Source organism: Protopterus annectens, chromosome 8.part0 (assembly GCF_019279795.1).
Source record: "Protopterus annectens isolate FY-2018-M chromosome 8.part0, PAN1.0, whole genome shotgun sequence".
In the NCBI taxonomy this organism is placed as follows: Eukaryota; Metazoa; Chordata; order Ceratodontiformes; family Protopteridae; genus Protopterus; species Protopterus annectens.
The window spans coordinates 1,937,052,485-1,937,075,341 of NC_056741.1; the positions used below are offsets into that span (position 1 = coordinate 1,937,052,485).

The 22,857-nt window shown below is 44.7% G+C and overlaps 1 protein-coding gene across 4 annotated transcripts in view; it reads right to left on the reverse strand.

Annotated features, from left to right (window-relative positions):
• CTCF (CCCTC-binding factor) overlaps positions 1-22,857 on the reverse strand; it is a 2,058,695-nt gene that overhangs the window by 731,953 nt on the left and 1,303,885 nt on the right. For all 4 annotated transcript variants that reach the window (XM_044081452.1, XM_044081454.1, XM_044081451.1 and 1 more), the window contains one exon: positions 12,179-12,339. In XM_044081452.1, coding sequence (XP_043937387.1) covers positions 12,179-12,339 — 161 coding nt within the window. The remainder of the gene's footprint in view (positions 1-12,178; positions 12,340-22,857) is intronic.

Below are 22,857 nucleotides of genomic sequence, written 5' to 3' on the forward strand. Positions count from 1 at the left end.
TAAGGAAAAAACATAAAAAAATAAAAAAAAATAGAAATGGGAAAGAAGGAACAAGAAAAAGGGGGGAAAATTTTTTGGAGAAAAAAAAAAAATGAAAACCAACGAATGTGTGGGCACTCATAATCAAGGATCTGGGGAAAACAATGGATCGGAGGAGTACTTAAACAGCTTATGCAACAGATAATGTACAGTTGTGTACACTTACCATAAATGTAGATGTTCGAGTGCATCCATTGTTGCAGTCATCACACTTGGGTTATCCTGCCAGGGGAAGTCCTCAGTGTGCCCAAACACCGAGGCTTAGTATTTCTGCGTCAGTTGCTGTTGCTCCAGGACTTATGTCAGGTCGTCAGTGGTATAAAAACAGGCAGCCGATGCCATTACATCAGTTTTTCTTGCTCCAAATGTCAGGGGTCCCCAAATGGGGAGCTAAGTCATGGTGGAAAAACACCACCAGTAAAAAACAAATACCAATAGCCCTGTAAGGAGTGAGGAAGAGAGTGAGAGAGAGAGAGAGACAAGGGGGCTGGAGGGTGGGAAACTAGGACTGCAACAGAGAATACGCTCCAACATCTACATTTATGGTAACTGTACTATATTCTTCTTGTTTCACTGTTGCAGTCATCACACACGTGTTGATTCCCAAAGCTGAAGAATGGGTGGATGCAGTCAAGAGTTGGGGCTGGCTAGTATGCCCTGCAGGACTGCGGTTGCAAAGCCTGCCCTGGATTTTGAACAGATAGGCAGGTGGTAATGCTTGGTGAAGGTATGAACAGAACTCTTAAGTTGCAGCTTCCAGAATGCCCCTGGTAGGGACTCCTCTGAGAAAGGCTGTAGAGGCTGAAATTGCTCTAGTGGAATGTGTTCTGACCCCTGAGGGGCTGGTTGCCCATGGTGTTTGTAAGGGAAATGGATGGAGTGTGCTACCCATTTGGAGATAGTTTGTTTTGATATGGCCTTGCCCTCTGCCCCTGGTGCAAAGCTGACGAGTAACTGGTCAGATTTCCTAAAGGACTTAGTCCTACCAAGATAGAATCTAAGCTGTCTGTGCACATCTAAAGAGTGCAGGATCATTTCCCCCTCATTTTGAGGATTAGAGAAAAATGTGGGCAAAAGGATATATTGATTGAAAGCCACACTGGACACCAGTTTAGGCATGAAAGTTGGGTTAGTCCTGAGGGAGACCCTGTCAGCATGAAAAATGAAGGGTTCCACAGCCATAAGTGCTTGTAGCTCAGACACTCATCTAGCTGAAGTGATGGCTGTTTTCCACGAGAGGAATTCTAACTATGCTGACGCTGCAGGCTCAAAGGGGAGTAGCGTGAGCTTTTCCAACTCAAAGTTAAGGTCCCAAGCAGGGGAAAGGGCTCTTCTTGGTGGCCTTATGTTGTTAGCCCCTCTCAGGAACTGCTTGATGAGAGGGTGAGAGAAGAGAGGTGGCTCAGTGCTGTAATGAGCAGAGATGGCAGAAGCATGGATCTTAATGGAACAGAATGATAGGCCCCATGTGGAGTAGGTCTGCTAGGTAATTCCAGGATGAGAGGTAAGGAGGGCTGTGCAGGATCCGCTCTTTTGGTTTGGATACAGGAACAATACCTTTTCCACTTGTCAGCATAGGATTTTCTAGTACTGGGTCATCTGGCTTCACGTATGACATCCAGTACCTGCTTGCTTAGGCTGGCCACTGGAAGAGAAGTCAAGGAATATGCCAGGCTGCAAGGTTCAGGGTCTGCAATTGCGTATGCAAGAACTGTCCCTCCTGCTGAGTCAGGAGAATTGGGATCTCGGGGAGGTGCCAAGGAGACAATGGTGACAGACTGCAGAGTAGTGGGTAGCAGTGTGGGCGTGGCCAGTCTGGGGCAATCAGGATTACCCTTGGTCTTTTCTTCCTTATCTTGAGTAACACTCTTGCAAGAAGAGGTAGAGCGGGAAATGCATAGATTGAGAGATTTTCCCACTGGAAGGATAGGGCATTCACTTTCCAGGCCTTACTGTGAGGTTCCCTGGTGCAGTATTTGCTGAGCTGGTTGTTGTAGAGAGAGGCAAACAGGTGCACGTTCGGGGTACCCCAATTCTGGGTCAAAAGGCTGAAGGTGTTGTGGTTTAATTGCCACTCGTGTGGGTCTAGGAGATTTCTGCTTAAGTTGTTGCAGGTGAATATACACGGCTGAGGCCGTGTTCCAAAGAGCAATGGCTAGCCTGCAGAGGGGGTAAGAGTGGGTTCCCCCCTGCTTGTTGATGTACCACATCACTGTGGTGTTGTCGGTTTTGCTTAGTAGTGGCCCTGGAGAGAGTAGGGATCTGAAAGCTGTCAGAGTGTGCTGAACAGCTAGCATCTCTTTTTGGTTGATGTGCAAATTAATCTGATTTGGGCTCCAGTGGCCCTGAATGCACCTGCCATCCAGATGTACACCCCAGCATAGTCTGATGCGTCTGTGGTTAGGGCCTGGGTGGTGTGGGGTTGTGTAAAGCTAAGTCCCTTGTTGTGGTTGCATGCTGCTGCCGCCCACCAAAGGAACTCTTTACTTAGACAAGCTATCACAGGTAAGATAGTTTCCAGGTCCTAAGAATGCTGGCATTAAAGACTTTTTAAGTACCACCGAAGTTTCCTCATATGCAGTCTGGTATATGGAATTAGTAGAATGCAGGAGGCCATGAACCCTAGAGCTTGCAGGATTTTCCTTGCGGTTAACTGGGTTCTGGTGGCCATGCGAGAGAAGCAGCCTGTCAGATAGGCTTGTTTTTCTGGAGTAAGGAATGCCATCTGGAATGCTCTGTCCAAACTTGCTCCCAGCAATATAATTTTTTGACTGAGGGCTAGTTTGGATTTCTTTTCATTTACCGTGTACCCCAGGGAGGTTAGAAAGTCCTTTACAAATGTCAGGTGCTGAAAAAGCTTTTCCAGACTGTCTGCCTGAATCAGGCAATCGTCAAAGTACGGTTAAATTTGAAAATGTTTCTGTCTGCAATAGGCAATGGCCAGGGCCAGACATTTCGTGAACACTCTGGGAGCAGTGGATAAGCCAAAGGGAAGTGCAGAGAACTGATAATGCATATATCCTGCCCTGAAACGTAGATATTTCCTGCAGGAGTCCCTGATTGGGATGTACAAATAGGCCTCCTTTAGGTCTAGGGTGTCTAACCATGCATCTTTGGACAGCATAGGGAGAAGCTGCTGTAGGGTGAGCATTTTTTCATTTAGGTAACACCAGGAAGCTGTTTAGAATGGATAGATCTAAGACTGGGCGCCAGGTGCCCTCTTTTCTGGATACCAGGAAAAGTCTGGAATAAAAAAGTACAGTTTTGTACCTACCATAAATGTAGATGTTCGAAGATCCACATTGCTGCAGTCCTTACACTTGGGTAGTCCGCTGTCCTCGGTTGGCCCGAATATCAAAGTATAAGGCTGACGTCTGTCAAGGCGCATTTGACTGACATCAGGACGTCAGGGTACAAATGCGCATGACCGACGTCATATCCTCAGTCTTTTCTTGCCCTAGATGTCAGAAGACCCTAAAAATAAAGGTCAAAACCAAAAGACAGCAAACAAACAACCAACCACCCTTGCACTAATTATATGTACAATATATACAATATACACAATATTTACAACCCAACCCACACAACCACCTCTAACTACAGAGGGGAAGGAGGAAGGGTAAATTGGACTGCAGCAATGTGGATCTTCGAACATCTACATTTATGGTAGGTACAAAACTGTACTATGTTCTTCATCTCACATTGCTGCAGTCCTTACACTTGGGTAGAATCCCAAAGCAGAGGTAAGGGAGGATGGCCAAACTATAAGGAAGCAGGAGCTGCCAAAATGCCCTGCAAAACAGCAGTGGCAAAACCAGCCCTGGATTTAGAGTAAAGTGGTAGGTGATAATGCCTAGAGAAAGTATGCACTGAACTCCAAGTAGCTGCCTCCAAAATATCCTTGGTTGCCACACCCCTCAAAAAAGCTGTCAAAGTGGCAGTAGCCCTAGTGGAATGAGGCCTAATCCCAGCTGGAATCTCCTTGCCATGATGGGAATAACAGAAAGCAATGCAAAACCCAATCCACTTAGAAATAGTTTGTTTTGACACAGGCTTGCCCTGAGAACTCAAAGCAAAAGAAACAAATAACTGCCTGAACCCTTTAGTTCTGTCCAAATAATATCGCAACTGCCTGTGTACATCTAAAGTGTGCAAAATCTTTTCCCCTTTATTTTGGGGATTTGCATAAAAAGTAGGCAAATGAATAGTTTGGTTTAAAGCCACACTAGAAACCACTTTAGGCATAAAGGAAGGATTAGTACGTAAAGATACCCTATCCTTATGGAAAATTAAGAAAGGCTCAACCGCCATAAGGGCCTGTAATTCAGAAACCCTTCTTGCAGAGGTAATGGCCAACAAAAAGGCAGTCTTCCATGACAAATATTTCAACTCAGTAGTAGCTGCAGGCTCAAAAGGTTGTAGAGTGAGTTTCTCCAACACAAAATTGAGATCCCAAGCAGGAGTAGGAGCTCTATGTGGGGGTCTTATATTCTTTGCCCCTCTAAGAAATTGCTTGAACAAAGGATGAGAAAACAATGGTGGGTCACAGTCATAGTGAGCTGAAATTGCTGCAGCATGAACCTTAATAGAAGAGAAGGACAAACCTTTGTCCAGTAACTCAGTAAGATATTGAAGAGCCACACTCAAATTAGGCTCAAACATCAAAATCCTTTGCTGCACTCCAAAATAAAAATCTCTTCCATTTATCTGCACACTTTCCTTGTACTAGGCCTTCTAGCTTCCAAAATCACATCCAAAACTTGTTGTGGAAGTTGAGACCCTCTATGGTTCAAAACAGAATATGCCAGGCTGTTAGGTGAAGAGAGTGAAGTTTGACATTGAGCAAATGACTGTCCTCCTGGGACAACAGGTGTGGAATCAAGGTAAAGGCCATGGGGGCTTCCGTACCAGACTTCTCAGTAATGGGTACCAGTGCTGTCGAGGCCAATCTGGAGCTATTAAAATCATCCTTGGCTTGTCCTGTCTGACCTTTAGAAGTACCTTTGGGAGGAGAGGCAGAGGTGGAAAGGCATACACATGAAGATTGCTCCAATTGAAAGAAAGAGCATCCACTCTCCAAGCTGTGGAATGAAACCTTTTCGTGCAAAACTTTGGCAGCTGATGGTTTAGTGGAGAAGCGAACAGATCTATGTCTGGAGTTCCCCATGACACTGTCAATTTCTGAAATACATGAGGATCCAATTTCCACTCGTGGGGATCCATAATTCGTCTGCTCAACACATCTGCTAAGGAGTTCTGTGCTCCCGGCAGAAACCTTGCCTGAAGATTGAGCTGTAAACTGAGAGCAGTCTCCCACAAAATCATTGCTTGCCTGCATAGAGGATAAGAATGTGTTCCCCCTTGCTTGTTGATGTACCACATGACAGTTGTGTTGTCTGTTAGAATCAACACCTGCCCTGGAAGAAGTAAATCCTTGAAAGCTATTAATGCAAACTGGGCTGCTAACATCTCCTTCAGATTGATATGTAGATGTTGTAGTCTGGCAGGCCACTTGTCTTGTATCCACTTTCCATTTAGATGAGCTCCCCAAGCTTTGTCTGAGGCATCTGTCGTTAAAATCTGACTCGCCTCTGGCCGGGTCACAGAGAGTCCCTTGTTTAGGTGACATTCCTGAGCCCACCACAAAAATTCCTTTTGAATGCAAGGTATTATTTGAATGACAGTGTCCAGATCCTGGCAGTGCTGTGTCCATACATTTTTGAGATACCATTGCAGCTTCCTCATATGCAGTTTGGCATTGGGAAGCACCAGAATACAAGATGCCATGAACCCTAAGGCTTGAAGGACTGTCTTTGCAGTCAGCCCGGACTGATGAGATAGTTGATGGAAATAAAGGGAAAGATTCTTTTGTTTGTCCGGGGTCAAAAAGGCCATCTGGGATGCTGTATTCAGTCTTACACCCAGAAAGCACATGTCCTGAGAGGGTACTAGACTGGACTTTATTTCGTTCACAGAATACCCCAGGCATCTTAGCACTGCTATCACATATTCCAAATGATGAAGAAGCTCTTCCCTTCCTTGAGCCAGAATCAGGCAATCGTCCAAATAAGGATAGATCTGTATTCCTTTTAGCCTGAAGAAAGCTATCACTGGAGCCAGAACTTTCGTGAACACTCTGGGCACAGTAGATAAGCCAAAGGGCAATGCAGAGAACTGATAGTGAGAAGTCCCAGCTCGAAAACGCAGATACTTCCTGCAACTTAGTCTGATAGGAACATGAAGGTAAGCCTCCTTGAGATCCAAAGTTACCATCCAATGATCTTTGCCCAGCAGAGGTAAAAGCTGTTGTAACGCCAACATTTTGAACTTGGGAATGTCCAGATAAGTGTTGAGGATAGATAAATCCAAAATTGGTCTCCACGTGTTCCCCTTCTTTGGTACTAGGAACAGGCGAGAATAAAATCCTAGGCCCACTTCTGGCATAGGGACCGGCTGTATGGCCCCTAGTTGAAGTAACAGAGAAATTTGCTTGTGAGCCTCTATTCTTTGTTGAGGAGGAACGTCTGGCATGCCTCTGAAAGGAGGCAAGGTATGGAAATAAAACCTGTAACCGTGGTGTATGATATCCAATACCCATCTGTCTTGTGTAATTAAACTCCAATTTTCTTTGAAAAGTGCCAACCTTCCTCCCAAAGGTGCTGCCAAACGAGAAGGCTCTGGCAGCTGAAAAGGTAGGTCATTGGGTCTGTTTACGAAAGGACTGACCCCTGCCCTCACCCGAAGACTGTGCAGGTGAACTCCTGTTCTAGGCCTAAAAGAGCCCTGAGCTCTGCCCCTACCACGCCTAGACCTACCCCTAGACTGGGAATCATAAGAAGGATACGTCCACCCCTTGGTAGGCCAATTTCTACTAAACTTCGGAGGCTGAACCTGCAAAAAATCTTTAACAGTCTGCATAGACTTAGCCTTGTCTTCCATTTTCTTTAAGACTGCCTCAACAGGAGAACCAAACAACAAATCAGATTGTAAAGGAGCATCTAAAATCCTTGTTTTAACATGGTCAGATAAATTTTGATCCCTCAGCCAGGCGTGCCTGCGAAGAACTGACCCAGTGGCAGCCACCCTAGACGAGGCCTGTACAGCATCAAAACCACATTGCAAAGAATGCTTACCCACCTGTTCAGAAACATGTACTAAATCTTGTAACTCTTTACAATCAATACCTTCCGCCAGAGCATCAACCTTAGACTTCAATTGTGAAAGGAGATAGTTTTGGTATTTCAACATGTGAAACTGGCAATTCAAAGCCCTCATAGCTAGAGTGGAAGAAGTATAAACTTTCTTTCCCCATCTATCCAAGGCCCTGGCCTCTTTATCTGCAGGAACCGGATTCTTGACAACAGAAGCCTTAACACCTTTAGGCCCTTGGCTAACAGTTTCTGGGTCTGCCCTAGGACTCTTAAAAAGATACTTATGAGCTTCAGGCACCCTGTAATACCTATCCGGTTTAACAGGAGCAGGAGGCAAAGAATCAGGATTAAGAGAAGCCTCTGTAAAAACATCTTCCACTACATCCAAAACAGGAGGTATAGCCAAAGGCCTATGCTGGGGTAAAAACAAAAATTCCCTAAGCTTTTCCTGGAATCAGAGAAGTCCTGACCTTCCCACTTAAAATGCTCCCTCATGGAATGAAGAGTTTCTGAAAAAGAAAAATCCTCAGGAGGAGAAGCAGAAGGAGTAGAATCATCCACATCAGAATCAGAATAAGGAGAGTACTCCTGCAAGTCTTCAGCCGAAGACTCTGAAGCATCCGAAGCCTGCTCAAAACTCCCTAGCTCAGGCTCCACCCTAGGTCTCTTATCAGGAGGGCAAAGAACCCTAATCAAAGTAATCAAATCTTCTGCCATTTTAAGCATATGCTTCTTGGGCACAGTTCCAGAAGAACTAGGGGTGACACCAACTGAAGCTAAACCTGGCCTGCCCCTAGGAGAAGCCCTGGAAACAGAAGGAGAGGGCCTAACCACCCTAGGCAGGGAGGGGAGTATAGTAACCTGAGAAGCCCCATCACCCTGACCTGCCTCCTGAGAGGCCACATCCTGCAATAACAAAGTCTCTCCCTGGGATCCCAAAGAAACCTCCGGTGGAACCACCGGCTCCACCGACACCTCTAAAGAACTGGCGTCCGGTACGGACGGTTCTTCTAGCCTAGGTTTCACTGCTTTGTCCTTGCGCTTCTTGAAGAAGCGCCGGAGCATCCGACGGCATTTTATAATTGCACCGCTTCCGAAGACTAACCTGGCACAATCTAATCTCCTCTTTATAGTGCGCTTATTGAATCTAGCACAAGAGCGACACCCAACAACGTCGTGCTCAGGCCCTAAACAAGGAATACACAAAGTATGATAATCTCTATGCGGTATCTGTTTCCCACAAGAAATACAATTATTCACTTTTTCTGACATCCGGTAAACCACTGAGGCAAGAAAAACTAAAATATTCCCCAACGGGGTACTTAGCCAACTTTGACTCGGTCTGAAACTCCGAAATCGAAAAATTTCAGAACGCCAACCGGCACTTGCAATACAGCTTCTGCATCGGACCATGCGGCAAAAAAGACTGAGGATATGACATCGGTCATGCGCATTTGTACCCTGACGTCCTGATGTCAGTCAAATGCGCCTTGACCGACGTCAGCCTTATACTTTGATATTCGGCCCGACCGAGGACAGCGGACTACCCAAGTGTAAGGACTGCAGCAATGTGAGATGAAGAACATCCTAGGCCTATATGTTCTGCAGGAATAGGCTGAATTGCCCTTATGGAGAGCAGGAACTGAACTTGGTTTTGTGCCTCTGCTCAATGGTTTGGAGGAAGGTCTGGGAACCCTTTTGGGGTCGACAGCATGTGGAAATAAAATTTACACTCCTGTGATACTATGTTAAGGACCCATTGATAGTTGGTGATGGAGTTCCAGTTTTTTGCATGGTGGGCAAGTTTACCTCCTAGGGGCACGAGCAATTTGGGAGAGATGAGGGGAGGAGTTGAGAAGTCACTGTGGAAAGAAGGGGGTGGGGCTTAGTACTCCCTGTTTTAGAAGTGGAGGAACTCTATTGCTTAAATCTCTGCATACCCTGAGACTGTAGTCTGGGGGGTCTGTTCCTCCTAAGTCTAGTTTGAGGTGGCCTTGAGGGGGCTGGAAAGGACCAATGTTTTGAGGGGCAATGCAAGGAATCTTGGAGGCTGCACTTGAAAAAAACTTTGACTGCCTGCATAGACTTAGCTTTTTCTTCCATCTTTTTAAAAAACTCTTCTGCTTTGGTGCCAGATTGTCCTTGTTCAGAGGTGCGTCCAATGATTTTGATTTGACATGGTCTGGCAAGGTCTGCTCCTTCAGCCAGGCATGCCTTCTAAGTACAGAACCTCTGACTGCTGCCCTGCAAGATGCTTCTAGGGTATCAAACCCACACTGCAGGATATGCTTGCTGACTTGTTTTGCAGAATGCATAAGCTCCTGTAATTCTTTATTTTCTGCACAGTTAGGGAAGGTAGATAATTTTTACTTAACAAGTTCCACAGCATGTTGCTGGCATTTCAGCAGGTGGAACGGACAATTTAATACTTTAATGGCAAGAGTTGCAGGAGGTGAATACTTTTTTACCCCATCTGTCTAAAGCTCGCCTTTGTCCGAGGGGGTGGGACTCTTAGCTGTAGTTTTTTATTCCTTTAGGTCCTTGTGAGATGACCTCTAGGTCCGCAGTAGGATTTTTGAAAATAAATTTGTGCGAGTCAGGAACTCTGTAGTACCTGTCAGGTGTCCTGGGAGCAGGGGGTAAAGTATCAGGAGTTACACTGAATTCCATAAAGGCATCATCCACAACATCCAGAACACGAGGGATAGCTAAGGGTATGTGCTGTGGTAAATCTAAAAATTCCAGTCTCTTTTTGGACTGAGGATTATCCTGGCATTCCCAATGGAAATGCTCTCTCAAAGTATGTAGGGTTTCACCAACAGAAAAATCCTCTGGATGGGAGGCAGAGGGAATGGATTCCTCTGCATCTGAATCCTCACAGGCAAATAAGGGCAAGTCTTCATAATCAAAAACCTCAGAGTCGGACTCTTGGTCAGATAAAGCTGCTGAGGACAAGTCTCTTTCTTTTAGCAGGGGAAGGCTGGCTTCCCCTAATCAGCACGATAAGGTCTTCTGCATTTTAAGCATCTGTGATTGTGGCAAGGAAGCAGGAGCTTGAGTTAGGGTAGTCGGTTTTACAGGCGTAGCTTGTACTCTTGGCCTTAGAAACTCGGTAGTTTTATAAATAACTGAAGACGGGAAAGAAGTCGGTTTCTGTCGAATATTGGTAGCGCAAAGAACTTCCTCAAAAGTAGATGCTTGCACAGCAGCTCCAGACCCAAGGTAGAGACATCTGCAGGTTCAGTAGTGAAAGAAGAGTCTCGCGGCATACCAGACTCCGAACGGGTCTCGGTAGCGGACATCGGGAGCTGCGAAAGTACCTCACTGAGTACCGGCGAACTGGTGACTAGCTTAACGGAAGCGTCGCCGGCAATTTTGGACCTGTGCGGTCTGTCTCTATCTTTATCCTTACGTTTTTTCGCAAGATTGGTAGTTGAATGGTTACCAAAGCCATTTCAGAATACAGAGATCGAGAACAAAAGTATTTAGTTACAATAAGGGCCTGATGACGAATAGTTCGGGTGTTGAACAAAGCACAAAACCAGCAGCAAGGTACGTAGTGGTCTAGGCCTAAACAGGTGACACAGTAAGAATGGAAATCTCAGTGTGGTATTTGCTTTCCACAATTGTTAACTTTTTCTGACATCGGTTAGAGCAAGAAAAAAGAATCCCCAATGGAGTACTTAACTTTAGAAGACTACAACTTCAATTTCGGAAACAAAAACTCAGGTAGCGGCCGACCGGCACTTGTACGGCCTGCTTCGGGCTACTCGGCAAGCAGGACTGATGTAATAGCGTAGGCTGCCTATTTTTATACCACTGACGACATGACATCAGTCCTGGAGCGACAGGAACCGACGCAGTAATACTAAGCCTCTTGTATTCGGGCCCACTGAGGACTACCACTGGCAGGACACCCCAAGTGTGATGATTGCAACAGTGAAACACGAACATCAGCAATGAAAGACGGGAGGGGAAGGGACTTTGGAAATCAGATTAACTTAAGGGGCAAAGGCCAGAGACGCAGCCTTACAAAACTACAACAGGAAAAGACTGGAAGGGTTGAAAAACTCAAGGAAGAAGCAGGTTAGCGAGAGAGTTTTCCAATAAAATACAGCCAATATTGGAGTTCCTTCAGAAACTTTAGCTTAATGTCTCAGTGGTAGTGTTGGTGGGGGGCAAACACTGGAATGCAACTTACAGTAATAAATGCGCAGAATATAGAACTCTAGGAGTAAACCTAGAATATCAACTACTGTAACAGCACCAAAGCAGAAACCCAGGAGCAGAAAAAAAAAACAATATGCTCACTACTGAAATTCTTCTACAGTTTAAAGCACCAGACTAAGCAGAAATTTACCAGAAACACTTATGGAAAATAGCAATAATAAATGACTAAATAAGGCTCAAATCTAACAGTAATTCACTAACTCCAAGTAGGTTTTACAATATAAACATCTAGCTTTAACAAGTAATTGCACTTTGAGGAGATAAAAATGCAGTATAACACTGAAACACAACCTTCAAACAACTGCAAATTAAGCTATAAGAGTACGCCCCCAGATAAAAATACAAAAAAATGCAAGCAGAACCTTTTTTGGCCAAAACATGCCCCCCAAAAGAAAGTACAAAATATTATAGCAGAGATTAATAGAAGTGCAGCTTAAATATTTAAGCATAACTGAAATAAAAGCATATTCCCTTTCTTTCCTTTCTGAAGAAGAACTTGCTACTCACAGTTCAGGGCTTTACACACCTCTTCAAGTCTTGCATAAAACTCACAGTCAAACTCTTAACACAAAAAAAGTATATAATGCCAAAGCCATGAAAAAAAAAAAAAATGAAATGCATAATTTTTGAAAAAAATCTTCAGAAGCAGAGTACTTCTTCCTCCATGCAGTAGAAAACACACTAGTACAGATGAAGGTACCTAACAAACAACTGATGACAGCGAGTAAAATGTACTACATTAAAACATGCACAAATACCTGTCTGCAGGCATAATCACACTGGTCACACTTGAAGCGTTTCTCGTTTTTGTGAGACTTCTGATGCTGAATAAGAGCATACCGCTCATGAAACACAGCATCACAGTAACGACACTTTTTGCCCTGTTCAATATAGGAATGTTGTTTTCGAAGATGAACACCTGAAAAAAAGATCAGCTGTAAATCACACGGCTTGACAGTATCAAGTGCTATACTTCTGGAAAGCATAACAGAAATCAACATCTACAGGGCTAACTGATAAAGTGTTCTAATGTCTTCTATCCTGAATAACTGAATTGGCTGCTTGAGCTGTTTTAATCACTCCACTGATAAAAAAAATCAGAATGACTTCAGATGGATGACAAAGCTACTGACCGCTACAAAACACCAGTTTGCCTCTTAGTTTCAAGATGTTTGATGTTATGTCCATGTTGATGCACTTAGATGAAACAATGGCTGCAAAAGCATACTTAGGCAAGAACCTAACTAAACACTCAATGCTGTCAACAGTACTTTAGCAGAAAGACCGAGTCTTGGTCACAACATGCTGTTAAATAGGTGGCACTAACCAGCTGCTTTCAAGCAGTTCTTACAAACATAGGACTCCTCCTGACCTTCCAGATATCACTTTCTTCTATTTGCAGGTCTACACAATGGAATGGGAGTAGCTGATTTACATGATGAGCAATTCAGCAATAATACTGTACAAGTGGCTGAACTGCCATTATGTCAAATTAGGTCAAAAAGGGGATGACCCCATACTCCAAAGTACAGGAACCACACCACCACTGATTATGTTGAGGAGGAAGGTTAAAAAGTTAAGACTCCTACATTGGGAAGGGTGAATGGCTTTTGCCTCTCACATAAAAATGGGGAAAACACACCAGATAGATAAGTAAATCAGCTGCTGGAATTTCCTCTTTTGTCATTTGCAGCTCATAATATTTTTTTCTCAAGTGCCTGTGCTCAAGCAGTGCCTCCTGTTGGGTCATCCCTTAATGTTTTGGTCAAGGACATAAAAGTATGGTTCTGTCTACTTACCATAAATATAGATCCTACAGTGTGTCTTCATTGCTGCAGTAGTAGTTCCTTGGAATTTCCTGCTGTGGAAGTCCTTGGCTACCCCAAACAACAGAGACTTCAACCCATCCTCAAGGCTGGGTGTACACTTTACACTCAGATGTCAGGTCATCAGGGTGCAAGGGCTGATGGCCAGTGCCATATTCTCAGGAATTTCTTGCTCCCCACTCCCCAAAGGAACAGAGCTCCACTCCGAGACCTATACCATGAGCATGAAACACCCATACTGACCCCAGCAGGGTACGGTTGTGAAAGTCTGAAGGGGGAAGGGGCATACAAGGAAGAAACAGTAATACCCACCCCTGCAGCAACAGTAAAGACACTAACATCAATAGGTTAAGACACAACTGTACTATGTTCATCATGTTAAAGCTTATTTTTTTAAAGTGTTTGTATTGCTAACACACGGCGTGCAGACTTGCAGCATTCCCTTTCCCCAACTCTCTCCCCTCCAGTCATTTCACTCCCTATAATAAGTAGATTCTACATTTTACTTTTCTCAGGAATGCCACTAGGTGGCGATATATTCCCACTCTGAATAAAGGTAAGTTTCAATATTTTTTCCCCTGCTCCCTGCAGGTAAGGCCTATTGGCCTTTCCCATTGTTTTTTGCACAATTGTCACCTGTTCACTTCTCCTTGAATTAGACCAAACCTTAACTCATAAGTAACACACGAGTGCTCGAGTGCCTGTATAGGTTCATAGGTAGGTACTAAGCTATCGGCCCAAGGGCCTACACGTAAGCCTAGCCAACAAGGTTCCATGGCTTACGCCACCCAAGAAAGTTATCTTCTTGTGACACTGTCGAGCAGACACAGAGATGTGCTCCCCGGGGTGTATTTCCTATTTCCCATCCATTCATCAAATTTTTCTTGAAGAGTGCTAATGAAGACCTTTGCTTGACATAGATGGGTAGCTTGTTCCAGAGTATAGGAAGCCTCTGGGACAGGAATCTATCCCTCCAGCGTTTCCTGTTTATTGTGGGGACAAGATTTAGGTTCCTAGAGCATGTAGCTTGGAGGGATTGGAATTTCTTCAGGTGTAGCATGCTCTAACAGCTCTGGGTTTGACATAGCTTTATATGTTGGGCAGAGATCACCTCGGAGTAGGGGATATGCTACGGAGTAAAGCTGGAGTTTGAGGAGGTCAGTGTAGGGCATTTGTTTGAGGCCAGTAATCATCTTTGTGAGGTACTTCTGTGGCCTTTCCAGCTGCTGCAGATATCTTATGAGGTACATTCTAAAAGGGGCGTTGTACTCTATAATGGGTCTAATGAGTGTCAAGTAGAGGGGAACAATGACCTCTTTTTCCTGGATGAGAACCCTTTTATGACTAGGTGTGCCATGTAAAAGGACTTCCTGACTACTGTGGCAATGTGATTATCAAAGGAGAGACTAGTGTCCACCTGGGTCCCAAGGTCTCATCATGCATTCGGTTTTAAGTAGATTGCTGCCCATGTGGTAGTTCATCGGTACAGAGTTTTTACCAAAGGGGATGACACTGCACTTTGTGGCACTGAGCTTGAGGCTATGGCTCTGACACCAGGCATCTGTCTCAGTGAGGCCCTTCTGTGGGATGTCCACATCATTTGGGGACTTGACTATGGCTCCTAGTTTGCAGTCATCTGCGAACTTCGTTAGCCAGAGGCCTTCTGTGTTGGCCTGTACTTCAGAGAAGTAGATACCAAAAAGGAGAGGTCCCAGGACGGAACCCTGTGGTACTCCCTCTTGTCACTGCTTTGAGGTCAGATTTGGAGTCTGCAACTTTTACAGTGTGGGTTCTGTCAGTGAGCCAGTTGACAACCCATCTTGTGACGTAGGGATTTATACCTAGTTTAGTGAGTTTAGCTATAATTCCAGAATGGGGGATGGTGCTGAAAGTCTTGGCGAGGTCAAGATAGGCTGTGTGAACCACCTTACCCTCATCCACAGCTTTGGTGACTGCCTCAAATAAGTCGATCAGGTTCAAGAGGCATGATCTGCCGTTCACAAACCCGAACTGGGTGGGATCCAGAGTTTGGAGGTTACCAATGTCTTTGTTTACGAGTTCCATGATGATAAATTCCATGGCCTTGCAAACCAGGCTCATCAGGCTAATAGGTCGATAGTTCCTGGGATCAGTGGTGGCTCCACCTTTGTGGAGTGGGATAAGTGTTGCTCTGCGCCATTCAGTGGGCACAAAGCCTGATGCAAGGCTATTATTGAAAATGAGGCTTAAGTGGGGAGTCAGTTCGTTCTGAAGTTCGTGTAAAACACAGCCTGGGATGTTGCCCGGCCCCATGGATGCTGTGTTTTTGGCTTTAGAGAGTGCAGCTTTTACCTAAGTAGTTGTGATTACAGGGACTTTACATTCTTCCTGTATAGATAAGGGCCCTTTAGGGGGTGTGAGGGGGGTAAAGTTAGCACTGAACCTATCTGCCAGGATGTTGGCAATATCAGTTGGTTCTGTAATTTTCGTGCCTTTGTGCTGCAACTCAGAGCAGATCTGGGTGTTGCCATCTAGATTCTTGACATAGCTATAGAATGCTTTGTGGTTGTCCTTGGATTTAGTGGCGATTTTGTTTTCGTAGCTAGCTTTGGTGGATCTTATAAGGGATCTCAGCTTCTTACTGAGGCTGACCAGGGAGCTCTTCCACTCATGGGATTTTACTCTCTTTTGCAACAGTTTCTTCCTTCTGTTGTACAGTTTGTTTATGGCAGGGGACCACCAGATTGGCTTCCTTTTTTTGGAGGATAACGTATGACTGACTGTTTTTGTTGGTGTCTTTGTTCCTTCCTCCTTCTCGGCTCTGCCCGCTCCGTTCACCCTTCGGGCTCACTCCGCTCCCCTACCCTACCCCGATTCCTGCCCAACTCCACTTAAACTTATACCCACAGATCACACCCACCTCCCATAGACCAATCCAACCTAGCAGAGCCAACCACCCAATTAGCCTCCTAATTATGCCTCTACAAACCACATCACTGAACCTTGTGACACCCTACCTACTACAGCACTTATCACCTTACTATAGTCATATTACCCCACCAATTCTATACACCCTCCCCAATAAAAAACAATAATAACTTCACTATCAAAAAACTCAAGTCTACAACTCCTACTATATTCTATATCCATCTCTACCCTAGTACTACTAGCATCCATTACCAGCTATCAAGTCTAACTTCAACAAAACCTAAAAATTCCAAAACAATCTACATCCATTAACTATACACCCACCTATGGCTACATTCACCTAGCACCATATCTCTACTAAACCAACCCGATTCACTATCTCTCACACAAACTACTCTCAACATGTACGCAATCCCACACTACATTAAAATACATAATTATCAGTAAACCTCGCAGTCTCTACTTATAACTCAAGACAAAACTCATATGTTGTGATGACATACACCCTAACCCAGGCCCACTCACCCCTAGCACCAATCTGAATAATGCCCTGTTCCACATGGAGAAAAACTCACTCCATTGTTAATCTTAATGTAAGGAGTAAACTGAACAAAGTCCATGACCTCCATGCTCTACTAATCTTATATAATCCAGAAATTGTCATTCTGACGGAGACCCGACTAAAATCAGATATCCACGATAATGAACTTACAGCACCGGGGTATAACATCAATCGGAAAGACAGAGTAAAAAAAAGGGGTGGGGGAGTAGCCATACTATATACAAGTCACCTTATTCTAGAACAACTCAATATATTAACCCCTGACCTCAAAAACTTGGAACTCACCCTTGCCAAACTAAAATGAAACCCACAAAAATACATCATAGGCTGCTATATCCCACCAAGCAACAATATTAGCATCATGGAAAACCTTCTAGAATGGATATCCAACTCCCTACCCCAAGAAAATATCCTACTAGGTGACCTCAATATAGATTGGCTCAACTGCTCCAAACAAAACCCACTCTCCAACATTAACCTACACGGATTAAACCAAATTATTACATCCCCCACTAAAACTGACAAAAGAACCAAGCATCAAGCCATACTGGACTGGATACTTGTATCCCATCCTTCCCTCATATCCCTTGCTGGATGTCTGCCTGACACCCTCAATGAACACCATCCAACATTTCTACTAAGATTTAAAACATCCCTAATAAAACAGTACGAGAAATTAGAAATAAAAAAAACCAATTTAACCTTAACAACTTTAACAGGGACCTGAATAGCTGTAACTGGACCCCCTTGAAAATACAGGCTACAACTCTTACCACACTTGTCAGCCACCAAACCAGGATCGAAACACTAAAGGTGGAGGAGTGTCCATATTCACCAAGGATATTCACACCACCAGGTTAGTTGCCCAACACAATGCGTTTGAAATTCTCCAGGTGCAACTAACACTAGGGTAAGACTGCAATCCAAATTGTAGCTTGCTACAGATCCCCCACCATGCCCCAAGACTTTCACTACACCTTTCTAAACATACAGGAAAATATTAATATACAACGAAACACCCTAATACTGGGCGATTTCAACTACCCTGCCATTAACTGGGAAAACTACTCATGTACCAACACCTTTGCCCAACGGTTCTTGGAATTCATAAAATCTAATGCCCTGGATCAACAAATCCATAGTCCCACCAGGGGCTCCAATATCCTAGACCTGGTCATAACCAACATGGAAAATCGATGCTCCACACCAATGGTCACCCCCTCGCTGGTCAGGTCAGACCATAAGCTAATCACCCTTAACATCCACATCCCACCCCCCAGTAAGGAAACCTCCATAAAAAAACTTCCCCAAAGCAAACAATGCTACTCAAGTCAGAAGTTACAAACTTCATGACACTCATGCAGACAGGAACTGAAAGTTTGACTGCCGAGTCCTACACTAAGGCACTGTACGAGCACATCCACTCATGCATGAATCGTGCCATCCCAAATAGAACCAAGATGCTCTCCTCCAAAAAAAGGAAGCCAATCTGGTGGTCCCCTGCCATAAAGAAAGAAACTGTTGCAGAAAAGAGGAAAATCCCAGGATGCAAAAAAACTCCCTTACCAGCCTCTGTAAGAAGCTGAGATCCCTCATAAAATCCTCCAAAGCTAGTTACGAAAATAAAATTGCCAAAGATTCCAAAGACAACCACAAGACATTCTATAACTGTCAAGAATCTAAATAGCAATGCTTACATCTGCTCTGAGCTACAAAAGAATGGCATTAAATATACTGATCCCAAGGATATTGCCAATATCTGGGCAGATCGATTCAGTGCCAACTTCACCCCTCTCTCACCCCCTAAATGGCCCATCTCAATACCATAAGATTGCCAAATTCCGGTAATAACGGCCACACAGGTAAAAAACGCACTCTCCAAAGCTAAGAATACAGCATCCATGGGACCAGATGACATCCCACGCTGTGTACTACATGAACTACAAAATGAACGGGCACCCTCACCTAAGGGTCATGTTTAATCATACCCTCACATCAGGCTTCATGCCCACTGAGTGGCGCACAGCTACAGTTATCCCACTACACAAGGGGGGATCCACCTTGGATCCTGGGAACTACAGCCCCGTCAGTCTGACGAGCCTGATCTGCAAGGCCATGGAACGTATTATCATGGAACTTATAAACACAGACATTGGCAACCTTCAAACACTGGACCCCACCCAGTTTGGGTTCGTGAAGGGCCGATCTTGTCTCCTGAACCAGACTGACTTCTTCGAATCAGTCTCCAGAGCCAAGGACGAGGGTAAAGTAGTCCACACAGCCTATGTGGCTTGCCAAGGACGAGGGTAAAGTAGTCCACACAGCCTATGTGGCTTGCCAAGGCCTTTGACACCACCCCCACCCCCACTCTAGTATCATAGATAAACTTAGTAAGCTAGGCTTTAATCCCTACGTCACTCGATGGGTTGCCAACTGGCGTACTGACAGAACCCACACTGTAAAAGTAGCTGACTCCAAATCCAGCTCCAGACAAGTGGAGTACCTCAGGGTTCAGTCCTGGGACCTCTCTTGTTTGGCATCTATTTCTCTGACGTACAGGCCAACACTAAGGGACTCTAGCTAACAAAATTTGCAGATGACAGCAAACTGGGAGCCATTATTGAATCCCCAAATGATGTGGGTACTCTACAAAAGGGCCTTACAGAAACAGATGCTTGATGCCAGAGCCATGGGCTCAAGCTCAATGCCAAGAAATGTATAGTTATCCCCTTTGGGAAAAAAACATGCACTTGTGAATTACCACATAGGTGGTAGTACACTAAATACCGAAAGTGTGATAAGGGACTTAGGGACACAGGTGGACTGTAGTCTCACCTTCAATAACCACATTGCCACAACAGTCAGGAAATCCTTCTATGTGGCACACCTCATCACTAAGGGCTTTTCATCAAGAAAAAAGGAAGTCATTGTCTCACTGTACTCATCCCTCATTAGACCCATTATAGAATACAACGCCCCATTTGGTATGTACCTCTCAAGACATCTGTAGCAACTGGAAAGGCCGTAGAAATACCTCACTAAAAGAATCACAGGCCTAAAGCAGATGCCCTATGCTGACCGCCTTAAAAAAAAACTCCAGCTATACTCTGTCGCATATAGTCTATTCCGAGGCGATCTCTACTTAACATACAAGGCCATGTCAAACCCAGAGCTGTTGGACATGCTACACTTAAAGAAATCCCAATCCCTCAGAGCCACATGCTTCAGCGATCTAAACCTTGTCATCACAATAAACAAAACATGATGGAGGGATAGGTTCCTGACCCAGAGACTCCCCAGACTCTGGAATAGATTGCCCATACTTGTCAAGCAGAGCACCTCTTTGGCCCTCTTCAAAAGGAACCTTGATGATTGGATGGGAGAAAGGAAATTCACCCTGGGGAACACGTCAGTCACCCTGCTAGACAGGGATCCAGGGAAGTAAATAGTGTGGGAAGAAACAGCCAGGGAATTGTTGGGGCTAGGCTTGTATAGGCCCTAGGGCCGATAGCCTAGTACCAACCTATGAACCTATTATCACTTGATAAACCAGTCCAATACTTTAATAAAACCTTCATAAATATACTTAACCACTATGCCCCCCAGAACCACAAGAATTAAAACTAAATACGACCCCTGGCTAATTAAAATACAAAACCATTCCTCAAAAATAGGAACAAAGCCTTGAGACAATTTCATAAGACTAAAACCCAAACAGACAGACAAAAAGTACAGTTGTGTACACTTACCATAAATGTAGATTTCAAGTGTATTCACTGTTGCAGTCATTACATTTGGGTTATCTGGTTGCAGGTAGCCCTCAGTCTGCCTGATTAACAAAGTCTTGGGTCCTGCGACGGTTGATGTCACTTCTTCCATGACGTCAGGTCGTCAGAGGTATAAAACATGCAGCCAACGCCATTACATCAGTTTTTCTTACCCCAGATGACAGGTGCCCCCCTAATGGGAAGCAATTAAATATAAAAGCACAAAGATATACCTCCAACAAAAAAGCAAATACACTGAAAAAGCTTTTAAGCATAGTAAAGGAAAGTAGAGGTATACCCAAAAGAAGTTAGGGGCTGGAGGGAGGGTAACCAGGACTGCAACAGTGAATACACTTGAACATCTACATTTATGGTAAGTGTACACAACTGTACTATGTTCTTAGTGTTTCACGGTTGGAGTCATTACATTTGGGTAGATTCCCAAGGCTATGGTTGGGAGAAGGAATTTAGATAGCATTAGAGCCAGCTATAAGGCCCTGCAAGACTGCAGTGGCAAAGGCAGCTCTGGATTTAGAAAAAATTGGCAAATGATAATATTGGTGAAAGTATGTACAGAACTCCAGGTAGCAGCTTCTAGGATGTCCCTGGCAGGGACGCCTCTGAGAAAAGGCTGTAGAAGTAGATGCAGCCCTGGGAGTGAGGTCTGATCTCCTGGAGGATAGGTTTTCCAGCGTGCTTATAGCAGAAATTAATGCAATGGATTATCCATTTAGAAATGGTTTGCTTTTAAATAGCCTTCCCCTCTGCTCCTGCAGCAAATGCCACCGGCAGTTCAGATTTCCTTTGAGGTTTAGTCCTGTCCAAGTAGAATCTAAGTTGTCTGTGCACATCTAAGGAATGCAGTATCCGTTCCCCTTTATTCTGTGGATTGGGAAAGAAGGCTGGCAAATGAATGGACTGATTAAGAGCCACACTGGATACCATATTAGGCATGAAGGATGGATTGGTTCTGAGGGACACCTTGTCTGCAAGAAAGATGACTAAAGGTTCCACTGCCATAAGGGCCTGTAATTCAGATACCCTTCTAGCTGAAGTGATTGCTAAAACGAAAGCTGTTTTCCGAGAAAGAAACTAAAGTCTGCAGTAGCAGCTGGCTCGAAAGGAGGTAGAGTGAGTTTATCAAAGACAAAGTTAAGGTCCCAGGCTGGGGTTGGAGCTCTCCTGGGTGGTCTCAAATTTTTGGCCCCTCTGAGGAAATGCTTGAGCAGTGGATGAGAGAAGAGGGGAGGTTTTGTGTTATAATGAGTTGAAATGGCCGAGGCGTGGATTTTAATGGAAGGAAAAGACAGGCCCTTGTGAAGCATCTCAGTTAAGTATTGTAAAATCTGAGGTAAATTGGGCGCTGCTGTGCTCATCCCTTGAGATTGGTTCCAGGCACAGAATCTTTTCCATTTTTCAGCATAAGATTTTCTAGTACTAGGCCTCCTTGCCTCTAAAATGATATCCATCACAGGTTTGGTGAGGGATGGTAAAGGAGAGATTAAGTAATTAACCAGGCTCCAAAAGGTTCAGTGTTAGAAGCTGAGGGTGCAGAATCTGGTTCTCCTGCTGAAACAGCAGGGAAGTAGTCTGAGGCAGGTGCCATGGAGATACACTGCGCAGGAGGGGGTACCCAGTGTTGGTGCGGCCTGTCTGGAGGAATCAAAATCATCCTTGCTTTGCCCTGTTTGGAGAGCAGAGGGGGGGAGGCATAGACTGATAGGTTTTTCCAGATGAAGGACAGAGAATCCACTTTCCAGGCTTGTTTGTGGAGAGTCCTTGTGCAAAATTTGTCTAATTGGTAGTTCTGGGAAGAGGCAAACAGGTCTATATCTGGGCTCCCCCATTTGCTTGTCAACATGTTGAAAATCCTTGGTTCCGGTTTCCACTCCTGTGGGTCCATGAGGTTTCTGCTTAGTCCGTCTGCCAGTGTATTTAATTTTCCCTGGCAGGAATTGAGCTTGTAGGTGCACTTGGTAGCTCAAGGCTGTGTTCCACAATGACATGGCTAGTCTGCAGAGGGGGTAAGAATGTTGACCTCCCTGCCTGTTTATGTACCACATAACAGTGGTGTTTGTCCATCTTTACCATTAGTTGTCCTGGAAGAATGTGGTCCCTGAAGGCTGTCAGAGCATTCTGTACAGCTAACATTTCTTTTTGATTGATATGCTGGTGCATTTGACTTGGATTCCATTTGTCCTGAATGCACGTCCCTGCCAGGTGAGCCCCCCCATGCATAGTCTGATGAGTCTGTTGTTAGGGTCTGGGCGGCAGGGGGTGGGGTGAAAGGTAGTCCCTTATTTTGGTGGCAAGCCTCTGCTCACCAAAGGAACGCTAGGTGTAGGCAAGGTTTGATAGGAAACAGTTTCCAGGTC